We start from the raw sequence: 12753 nt of genomic DNA on the forward strand, positions 1-12753 counted from the left end.
ATCTGTAGACAATGACTAAAATAAGGTAAAGTAATGCTCATCTGAATATTTCAAAATAACATGTAAGTAATAATAAAATCTGTATTCTTGACCTGACTTCTTGGCATTGAAAAAATAAAGATTCCTTACTTTATTCTATATATATTTTAGCATTTAGTTTGTAGAAATTTAGACTTTATTTGGTTAATTGATTAAATGTAGAATGCAAAACAAATTGTGAAAATTTAATTGTGCTGATTTGCAAAACAAATGCTGAAAAAATAATGTTGGTCGCGCCAAATTGTATTTAAAACCTTGTTTCAAGTCTAAATAATTCAAGACTTTTTTGATTTTCCAGGAATAGCCGGAACAGATTTTTGTTTTGTGCTCCGGATTTTTATAGAACCAATAATTGTCCCGGTTTCAGGTTTTTCATTCCGGATTGTACTCATTTTTTAACAAGTTCTTATTTTTAATTAATGTTGAATATGCTTGAATCAGAATAGTTTCACAAAATTTGAGTCAAAATACGTTGAAAACGTTGGAAGGCGTTGACAAAAAAACGCAGGAAAAATGCTGCCGAAAAATAACCATAATTCTGAAAAATATAAAAAGTTTTGTACTCAGAAAATCTTTAAATAGCGTTTGCTATAAATAATTTACATTTAGAACAAAAATAAAAAATCACCTATAAGTTAGTTGTATTAACCCTTACTACTCAGATGCCGCCGCTCCGGCTGCAAAATTCATACAAATCTCGCAATTCGCGAGTGGAAAGGGTTAAGAACACCTCCTACTAAGTTTCTATCCCAGATTTTAAATAACAAAATATGGTCACCTTGCTGTAATGCATTTTATTAATTTTCCCGTAGGTTAAGTTATAGTAATCGCAACAACATCCCAAATACTGTTTTTCTATATTTGGATCAACAATGGGTGACATTACTGAATGTTGTATAAGAACGACAGATTGTAATTCACAAATGTAAATGAAAAAAAAGATATATCTTAACGTTTCAAACGTTTCTGAACAGTTTGGCATACATCAGAATAAAATGATGTATGTGTATGTATGTATGTATGTATGTGTGTGTAGGTATGTGTGGATACACCGATTTGAATGATTCAACAAACATTCGATTGCTATTGATAAGAAGACGCGCTGATTATTTTTTAGCCAAGGCACGTCTAGCCGTTTCGAAGATTCGGGAAAAAAATGCCCAAATATTGATTCAGTTTTTGAGAGAACGGCTAGACCGACTTCGATGATTTGAAAAACATTGATCATTAGACAAAAAAAATTATTGTTAGACCTATGCATATCAAATTATCAAATATTTTATAGAGATGTTAATTTTCAAGAAATGAAAGATTTTCAATAAATGGTTCAACATCTTAGTAATCGGGTTCAAATAGCGCTTAACTGAATTTTCCAAATCCGATTTAGCTTCGACACGTGCTTATTATTAGTTAGAGTTAAAGGTATCGAAGCATAAAATTCAGGATACGTGTGTAAGCCGCTTTTTATGAGCTTCAGAGGATGTCGAATGCACTGTTGCTGTAGGCAGGATGTTCGTCTGTCATCCTGTTAAAAACACAACTCGCACTTTTTGTCAAGGACGCATGATGCGAGCGAATATCTACAATGTAATTAGTATTATCGTGAGCTTGTACAGCCTTTTACTTTTTCTGAACGCTATACGATGCTTATCGTAGACGTAGGGCCAGAATAGAATGTTTCTCGAGTAGTTCTTTAGATTGAATAAATTACTGAATATTCTTTGGCGCAGAACACAGATTATCAGAGTTAGTACTATGTTCCTCTTCATCCTAATTGTAGTATTGTAGAAAAGTTCCTAATAGTCCAGTCATTTAAGCTTAAATTAGGTAAAAATCTCGTAATTCGAGATACCCAGCTGTAAGTCTGTAATTACTTGTATATTGACACCCTAAAGTTGTCTCAAAACCTACATAAGTGGGGTGTCAATACCATATGTAGGTTTTGAGACAACCTTAGGGTGTCAATATACAAGTATTTATAGACTTACAGCTGGTTATCTCGAATTCCGAGGTGAAATTCCTATAATGACTGGACTATTAGTTAGTGACTAGTATATGTTTAAAAAAAATAGAACAAAAATATCACGAATATGATTTCTGTAGTTGGTTTGCATTTTCCATCAAGAAGGGTAGCAATTCATTGGGGTCGTGTGCTCTAATTGATTAAGCTTAAAGCACTTAAGATTAAGATGACTATAAATCCCGAATTTGTCGCGACACTCCCAGAGTCTTACCTTATGTTCCGGATTTTTCTAGAAGCAATATTCGTATCGGATTGTCACAATTTTTGTAAAAGATTAAAATTTTCAATATTTACTTTAAATATATTTTAACTAAAATTACTTTTTCAAAATTTGGACCTAAAAAGTGTATCAAATACTTGAAATAGACGTGCTAAACCCGATATTAATACTAAATTTATTAATTAACTTTAGGTAACAAATTAACAGAAGTTAATTATGAAAACAAATGTTCAGAATTTCATATAACACTTAGAAGAGAAAAAGATCAAAGTTCAGGATAGGGATGTGTACAGTAAAAGTGATTTAAAAAATAATAATTATTAATAATATTTAAAAATCTTTGAATTTTACGATATTTTCAAAAATTCTATTATCAACTTCCCGTAGGGATCAAACATTTTGGCATACCTCAGAAAAAATAAATATATGTGTATGTGTGTTCGGATACAAATTTTCGTCGGCGATTTCGGAAACACGGATGAACCGATTTGAATAATTCAAAAAACCATTCGATTTGTATTGATAGGGAGCCGTGCTGATTAGTTTTTGGCAATGGCAAGTCGTAGATACGGAGAAAAAAGTGCTAAAAAATGGTAATTCAATTTTTGAGATGACTGAGCGTCCTATGCAAATGACTCAAAAATATTTGCATTGACGAAATGAAGAACTGATTAAATTTTTGAAAAAATAAATTTAGATTTTGGGCGCTTACGCGCTTTGATATATCGTCTCTAAAATAGCTTACGATTGCTTTTGAGTTTAAAAGTTTAAAAATTTATTCAATTTTCAAAAAATTTTAAAACATTTGAAAAAATTATTTTTCAGTCAATGTCTATGCCATGCACCACTAGTTCACTACATTTATTAAAATTTTTCCTTCTTCAGAAGTTTACGTACCAGATTTAAAATAGAAAATACGGTCACTAGTTGAAGTCGAAAAAATATCCATACATTTATAAATGTTTAAAGATTACATATATCAAATATAAGTCAAGGAATTCACATAATTTCCTTAAAATGCGCATGTTGGAAGTTATAGAAAATCATAATTCATGTATTATCGTGAAAATCGCAATCAATTATTAATTATTAATGAGAAAGTTAAATGCATCTAACGCGAACCTAAGAATTAAAATGCAAAAAAGAAGCAGTATGAAATAATCACTAGCTCTTCCTCTATTATAAAAGGAAGTCAAATGCAGGAAACAATGATTGGTGTGTATTAGCATCGCAAGTTTAACAGAAAACATAGTAATTTTCATACTAACGCTGTTATTCAAAGGAAGAATCAGTTGGCATTTTCATGTAGCACTTTATATTAGATTCATGGAATAAAGAAGAAAACAGTTATCGATTTCATATTTATATATAAAATTATGCGATGCATAATTTTTAAGATAAAAATATTATAAATTTAACAGATAAGAAAAATAATTGAATTTTAAATAATTTATGTAAATATTTATACAGTCTCTTCTGTAATCAACTCAAGATCGTTCGGAGTAAAGGGTGATAAATTCTCGAACATATAAATAAAATAACTATAAAATAATATAAATAACTGTAGATTATTGTAAATAATTCGGGCATATTTTTGTATTATTATATGAGTCATAAAGAGAGAGATCTTCATGGTATTAAGATTTTGTACCGGAAGGTTGTTACCCCGAGTTGGGGGTAGCACAATGTTGAATCGACCTTTCTTTTCACTTCTAAAACTAAAGTCCACCTAGTGGCATGAGTTAATAAGTAATAAATAAATATCTAGTAAATTTGGATCAAGTAGTACTTAGTAACATATCATTGATAACAACTTGCAACAAATACGTAAATTATTCGGAATGAGGATTCGGAATGAGGATTCGGAAGGAGGATCATGAGAGACTTTTACATGGTCTTATTTATTAGTTCTATGTCTAGCGAAAAGGATGAGGTAGTATTATGTATTTTTGAATAAGTTTATATGTCCCAAAAACGTAGGTTTATTCACATTTTTATAGTGACAGAATAATCAAATATAGTCCAATAATCACGCACGTGTTTCACCAAGTATAATATTATATGCTTAATAAAATCAATACAACAGTTACAGATATAATAAAAATATTAATGTTTTAACAATCAAACCGTTTTGATATATCCGAGAAAATAATGTGTATATGCAAAAAAAATTATATGTACTATATGCATTTATGTATGTATCATTGGATATATTCAATACAAAATCACAAAAAGGAAATAATCAGATCCAAGTGAGATGGATCAACGCCTTCCTAATAATAGAAGAAATTCGGAACATTTGTATCTTATGCTTATAAATTATTTTTCTTTCGTCATAAAATAATAAATTGACTTTAATACGTCTCTTTACTTTATTTACTATTCAGTAGTTTTTTATGTTTCAATTATTAATGAACTTAAAATTATTAAGATAATCAGCGTGTTAGATTGTTCCACTTCCAGTTGAACTATATGATTAAAATTTCAAACAATATTTGATTACCCAGTTAACGTGAAAGTTCTTAACAACTTTATATTTAAAGTTATAGAATCGACAACCAATTTGAAACAGAAATCTATAAAATCTAGTTCCTTCAAGAAAGATCCAAAAATGAATAACGTTGCTCGTTATAATTGAAACACTCAATTACTTCTTTGAAATGCATTATAGATTAACCGGCACGTTAATCACATATGTAAATGCCAATATAAGATTAATGTGAAATTTCCGTTTTCATATGAATGAATAGCGACAAATTATTTATCATAAGAACGACATCAATCAAAGTAAGAGTTTATCATTAATCACATGTAACGATATAATTATTATTATGGAAGTATATAACTTTACACTTGCCAGTTATTATTTTTATTTATATAACGGTGATTAAACTATGCTTATTAATTTGATAATGTGCAAGTACCGAGGATCTATTAAACTGCATTTGTTGCGATTGACTTGATTACTTCGAACGAGTTGTTACAGAATTTATTGGAAGAAGATGAAGCGAATAGAAGGCGGAATATATTTATATAAAAAAATGCAATTTTTTTATTCTGCACAAAACAACATGTAAAAAAATCCTATTTGTAAAAAATTACGTATCGGCAGTTGTTGCTCTCAATATAAATTGGTTAAAATAAGCACTGTTGCCGACAACAGGCCATATTATTTTTTAAATATTTTTATTTTTCGTTTTTTGTTTGTATCTTTGAACAAACAATATTTTGGCTACACGAATCGAAAAAAAGTTTCATATTTTGATTTCAAAATTTACTTTAGTTTGGTGACCTGGAAACAAACTTGGGAGAATTTCTAGTTTTCACTCCCAGTTACTTCAAAGGTCCTTTTATCTTAATTTTCTACTTCCCAAAGAGTCTTTAACCACATGGTTTCCAATCTGTAGAACGCAAAGCTGTTTCAAGGAGGGTGTACAGTTGTTTCCTAAATACTATTTTTGTTTCTATTTTGAAATGATGTGAGATAAATGAATTAATAAATAATTATTTTTTAAAAATATTTTCACATAATACTTCATAATGATTTTTAGCCTTATTATGATTAAATTATAATAGTATTGAGTATTTATGAAATTAGATTACTAGAAAAATTAAGAAAATCACAACATTTTTTTTAAAGAAGGGGGGATTAATTATTTTAAATAATTAAGGAGGGGGGCGGTGCTAAATGGTTGGAAATCACTGCTATAACCACTTTTTGCAAAGAGCATGTTCTTACTTTGTAAAGCAATATAATTCTCAATTAGTAGTACTCCTGACAGTAAATCTTAGTTAGATGAAACCTAACAGCCAAATTAATACCTTCGTTTATTTCCTGTAATTCCATAGCAGTAGCTATGCAGTTAATAGCAAGCATTAATATTAATTGAATTACATATCTAATAATCAAAACAAAATCTGAGTGAATGATTTTCTCTCTTATATATTCCTCCACGAATCTAACTGAGTGTTCGTCGCATTTTCGGCCGACATAAATTTACAAACAATTTTAATATAATTTAATTTATCCTATTGATTCTTTTTTTAAGCAACACTGACTAATAATTTACAATTAAAATTTTATCAAAGATAATAATCTTAATAACTGATCAATCAATCCTTTTATCGATCAACTGTTTATCGCTCCTCGGTGAAATTTTAAAATATTTTTTGAGAAAAATCAGTGAATAGTTTAACAAACCATATATTTTTTGATACATACAATGGATGTACGTCTGTGCTGTTCTACTTGAAGAAAAAACAGCAAGACAATATTAAATTTTTCAATATTAAAAATGAAATGCTAAAAGCTTTTTCAAAATTAATTATTTAATACTAATTAAGGTAAAGTAAGTAAAAAGTAAAAGTAAGAAACAAAAAGTGCAAGAATTAGAGAAGGTACTATTAACAAAATAGTACTAGATGATGGCAGATAAACATGCAATGTCTCAATTTTCAAATCCATTGTTACGTAAATAATTTGTGTAAAAGTATTTAAGATTTATTTATGTGACAAAGAGTTATATAAATGTCAGATGACAAAATAATCATCATATGAGAAACCTACGAATGTCTCCCATTAACCAGATAAAAAACTAAAATACACAGAAATAAAATTTGTGAATATGCAATAATAAAAAATACATTATTGGTAGTATTCTTATATATATATATATATATATATATATATATTGAATATATAATGGGGATATTTGATTTTAATTTTATATTTGTAACTTATGATAGTTATGATAAAATAATTCAATAACTTACGTCTTCCTCATTTGTAACAGGAATTCTTGGTGGATCTGTAACAAAAGTAAATTTTTGATTAGATATACAGTTGTCATTGTCGAGATGAATAATTATAATAAAATATCATGTAGCAATATGCATAAGATAAAATCTGATATTGAATAATCTACCCCCAGATACGGTAGTGACGGGCATAAAAATAAACAATAGATATAAACACCAAAATGGTTTATAACGACTTTTATTGTCATTGTAACAATAATATGTAATAAACTAAATATAGCAATATATAACGAAACATATTTTTTAAAACAAAGTTAACAAGAATTCTTTGTAAAATCTTTTTTTTTTCTTAAAATGAATTTTTCTTTCCCTTTCTCTTTCGTATTTAGTTAAATTCTATATGTTTGATCTTCACTCGCAAAAAACAAGAAATATATATCACCACCATACTCGCAAAATTTGTCACAACCGTACCCAACGCACACTTTTTAAACCAAATCATCATTATGACAGATTATGAGGTAAATTATGTGAGCAAAAACTAATTACTGACACATAACTACTAATGTTAGCAGCAAAAGAAGAAAAGTGATCTATCTGTATACAAATAACAGTTGCAATTAAAAGAATTCGAACGTGAAAACTTACTTTTGACTCTTTAAAAGCAATGGGCTCTACAAATCATGTTAATGTAATGTAGACACTGACTGAAAGCAATAATGGAAACTTATTCGAACAATCATACTTTATCTTTTTCCCTTTGACTCCTATCTCAAAAGCAACTGTCACTACCGTACCCTAACACAACCTAGATTATATTATTAACTTCCCGTAGGGCAAGTTATAGTAATCACAAAAAAATCGAAAATGAAAATTTTTATATATCTTTACGTTTCAAAGGTTTCTGAACATTTTGGCATACCTTAGAAAAAATGGATGTATGTGTGTGTGTGTGTGTGTGTGGTGTGTGTATGTATGTATGTATGTGCGTGTGTGTATGTATGTGCGGATACAAATTTTCGTCGACGATTTCGGGAACACGGATCAACCGATTTGAATAATTCAAAAAACATTCGATTCGTATTGATAAGGAGACGTGCTGATTAGTTTTTGGCGAAGGCAGGTCTAGCCGTTCCGAAGATACGGGGCAAAAAGTGCCGAAAACGGTAACTCAGTTTTTAAGAGAACGGAGCGTCCGATTTGAATAATTCAAAAAACATTTCACTTGTATTGACAAGATGAAGAATCGATAAAATTTTCATGAAGGTAGGTCTAGCGGTTTCGGAGATATGGAGGAAAAAGTAAAAAAATGAGCCATTTGGCGGTCAAAAATGATCATTAGACATATGCACATCAAATTATCAGATATTTTAACAATAAGTATACATTTTGTTAACATTTCTATGGGTTCCGTACCAATGCTTATACGTTAGACAGCGACGCGGCGCTTACGCGCTTTATATTTTGTCCCTATGCAGTTAAAGCAGTACGATTGCTTTGAAAAAAAGTTCAGATCTTCTACAATATGTCAAAATAAAGAAAAAAAATTTTTTTTTTGAAAAAAAAAAAAATGTTTTTTAAAAAAAAAATTTTTTTTTTTCAAAAAAAAGTTATTTTTTGTCCAATTTATAGTTTCTCAAAAATCTTATTCTTTTAAAGTAATTTTTTTTCAAAAATATTAATTGTTTTTAAAAAAATAATAATTTTTGGTACGGGAAGTTCCAGCAATTTGCCTTAAGGCACGATGCCTTAATTGCCTTAAGACAGAATTCCACTTACAGCTAGTTTATATATTTTTATTGGCCTCACTTACTTGAAGTATTTAGCCACCTACAATAATTCATTTAGATAAAAATTCATTTAAATTATACATAAATACTTTGCAGAGTGAATAATTATAGAAAACCTTAAGCAGCGGTTTCCAACCTTTTCTTCCTTGCCCCCCCTTTCGAATGAAAAAACTATTGCTACAATAATTCATTTAGATAAAAATTCATTTAAATTATACATAAATACTTTGCAGAGTGAATAATTATAGAAAACCTTAAGTGCTTAATAAGACAGCGATTGTGTCTCTACTCCACATAAACACTTTTGATTTTCTTAGAAGTCCCGAGATGTAATCCTCACCTTTCACTATGCATCCCGTGTGATATTTATAAATATGCAAATAAAGCTCTCAAAGACAGAACAATTATAAACAACAGAGCGGGGATTTTACATTTACTAAAATTCGCACAAATAGGATTATGAATAAAAGTCCATAATGTTGACCGAAAGTATTAAATTACCGCCAGAGGATTAAAGAATGCTGCAAGAAAGATTTTTCTGTACTTCTTTTTGCCGTCAAACAAAAACCGCAATTGAATGTTTACGATTATTTCTCGATTTTTGAAAGTTGACATTGCATTTTTTGGGAATACTTATATAGCAAGTGCAGTACCATAATTTAATACAAAGTTTGAAAAATAATGACTTTAATTAAATACGTTGGATTAATTTTCTTTATAATTTATGCAAATTCATTTAATTTTGGCTTTTTAATATTTTTTATTAAATTTACATTACATACTAAAGTACAACTGTCACAATGTTATCTCCACGATGAGTATGTATGATAATAAATTTACTGCTGTTAATAAGCCGCATTTTATAGATGTATGTGCATGTAAGTACTTATATGCATATATGCATATTATATATATGTACATATTATATCAATTAAAAAATTGAAGAAATTTATAAAATCTGTACTATTTCCAAACATTTTGACATATAATCTTATGAATGGAATGTGATTTGGAAAGTTAAGTGTTAATTGATAATGATAATATACATACATATATATATATATATATATATATATATATAGTTATATACAATTTAAAAAACAACTTTCAAAAAACGAGATCTCAAATATTACAGGTTTATGGTATTAAATAAATTAATTCCTTCATACAACAGAAAAAATATACTTATATAGTTAATATGTAACTATTATAACTGTTTTTTAACTAATAGTTAAATCCAAAATCAACTAAAAATTCCAATATGAAATAAGAGTTGAAAGGCGTATATACAATTGAAATAAAATGTAGAAAAAAGGAAAATTAAAGTGATGTTATTTTATTATTCAGAAATTTTATTTATTTTATTTATTAATTTCATTTTATTATTATTGCTTTTATTTTATATTAAATCAAAATTAAATTAAATATTTTATTTTATTATGATTTGCTTTTATTTTATATTAAATCATCATACAACGGATCATTTTAATGTAAATTCTATCCTTTGTACTCTTATTTATCTAAATTTATGTTATTATTTATCATTATTGCTAGATGTTATATTATTTAACAGTTTTAATAAAAATTGTAATTAAAAAAAGTGATGTGTACAGTTGTTACTTTTCAAAAAGTGGTAAATATTAAGAATAGTTAATTTTCATGTTGAAATGTGCAAATGACATCTTGAAGGGCATAATATCAACTAGAAAAAAAGAATTTTTTTGGAACAAATTTATTTTCTCAAACGTTTTGACATAGAATTTTATTTTAATATTATGAATATCAACAAAATAAGAATACAATATGACCATCAACAACCGAAAACTGGAAAGCAAATCATGTGAAAAAAAATAATACAAAAATTTAGAATTTCGTTTCGTTTAAGTCTGTGTTCTCTAAAAACAGTTAAAAGATTTCCTTTAATTGCATATATAGTTATATATTAATTCACAGAGTTTGTTCAAAAATGAAATAATCCGAACGCTTTCTGAAATAAATCGTAGTAGATACAGCTTTGTAATAATTTTTTCCAAGATAATCTAATATATTACTTAAATAGGGGCCATATATAGGACGATTTGCCAACAAGTATCTGAGTATTCATTTTTACGATTTATCATTAGTGATTAAAAATGAATCAATTGTTGAATTACTACACAGTTCATTACACTATTTCAGTATAAAACAGTCAATATAATGTAGAATGAATCAAAAATAAGTTACTCGACGCCAATGTTTTAAAACTCTCAAAACCACATAAAACAGGACCAAAAATATCAATTTCATCTTATCGAACAAATTCATTCAAGATCTTTCAAAATATTGACGTCTGTAACGTATAAGAAACATGATACGCATAAAAAATAATGTCTGTCGCCATAATAAATTGAGTTTATTCGTGATGATATTTCTTAATATAAGGCAATATATCGGATTTCGATCTGATTTCATTTTTTAATCTTTTGGCCTGAGCGTGTAGTGGTTTCGCCTAATTTCATTAGGCATTATCATTGTTCATAATCTTATTATATTAAGGTTTTTAGAGCAAATTCTCATAGAATTTGAGGATTATAGAGCAACATGAAAGTAATGCGCATACTATTAAAAATGACATAGTTTTTATGAATTTTGCAATTAGGAACTTGAATCGAGATGATATTTGAAAATTATTTCCAAATTCAATTATGATAGCTAAAAAAACTTATTTAACTTTAGTTAAATCGATACATTTAAGTAATAAAATTGTATAAACTAAACTACAAAAAATTTTTTTTTTTTTTGGAAAAGAGTAATAATGGAATTACTGCTGCCAGATATGATGTGGGTGGGCATGTATGTCTGTATGTCATAGTAAATATTTAAATATATAAAATAGTCATGGGTATACAGAAGATATCCCTACAATCATGCATAAAATATGCATCTGCAGAATCAAGTAGATACTTTTATTTTATAGACATCGAGTTTGTTGACTCTTGTAATACTCGTTTCCTCTTTGTATTATTGCAATCATCTTTATATTTACATTTGTAAATTTATTTTTATTGAAATATAGCCAAAGCAACAGGCAGACATACAATGTTAAATAGTAAAAACAATCATTTTCCTAGCCTGTCGGTACAAAAATTCATACTACTAAATTGCATTAATATGAATTTTATATAGTGTAATTCAATCAAACTTCGTATGAAAATAGCATGAAAAAAATTTTGAAAATTAAAAAAAATAATTTTAGGTATAACTTAGCGACAAATCAATTAAAAATGAAAATTCGTGTCATTTTTAATTGAAAATTCGACGCTCTGCAAAATATTTGAATTTTTTTTTATGCTATTTCCATATAAATCTTTGATTGAATTGCGCTCTATCTAAAAGACAATATTAAGAGCTAAAACTTTCAGAAAATTGTTTTTTATCAATTTGGAACCATTTGAGCCCTTAGGAGCAAAAAAATTCGAAAATGTCCATATTAAGGACCACCCTAATATATGTATATATATATATATATATATATATATATGTGTGTGTGTCTGTGTGTATAAGTGTAGATTTCAGTATATATGGGAATATAAAGCATTTTTCATTTTAATAACCCATTAACAAGTAATAAAAGATCCTATCTATATGACTTGCTAGAAAAAAATAATAACAGTACACGACACGATAATAAAACGTAATTAAAAGCGCAAATTTTTGGCATAAATTAGAAAGCTAATTGAGTCGAATAATAAGTATTGTACCTCTCTCTAACCACGGGAAACGTAACTACGCTTCAACAAAAGAACTCTATTATTTTCACGTATCCAGAAATTTCTTCTTGTGCTTTATATAAACATCGTTAACGAAGAGAATATATCGGTGTGTATGTACATAGGAAAATTTTCAAATATAATATAAAATTAATATAATATAAAATAGATCGT

The 12753-nt window shown here is 27.8% G+C and overlaps 1 protein-coding gene across 1 annotated transcript in view; it reads right to left on the reverse strand.

Annotated features, from left to right (window-relative positions):
• LOC113375118 (protein spire-like) overlaps positions 1-12753 on the reverse strand; it is a 502830-nt gene that overhangs the window by 354576 nt on the left and 135501 nt on the right. Inside the window, exon 2 of the mRNA XM_026615068.1 lies at positions 7056-7090. Coding sequence (XP_026470853.1) covers positions 7056-7090 — 35 coding nt within the window. The remainder of the gene's footprint in view (positions 1-7055; positions 7091-12753) is intronic.

Source organism: Ctenocephalides felis, unplaced genomic scaffold (assembly GCF_003426905.1).
Source record: "Ctenocephalides felis isolate EL2017-DRISC unplaced genomic scaffold, ASM342690v1 CF-g0.4_SCAFFOLD_01886, whole genome shotgun sequence".
NCBI lineage: Eukaryota > Metazoa > Arthropoda > Insecta > Siphonaptera > Pulicidae > Ctenocephalides > Ctenocephalides felis.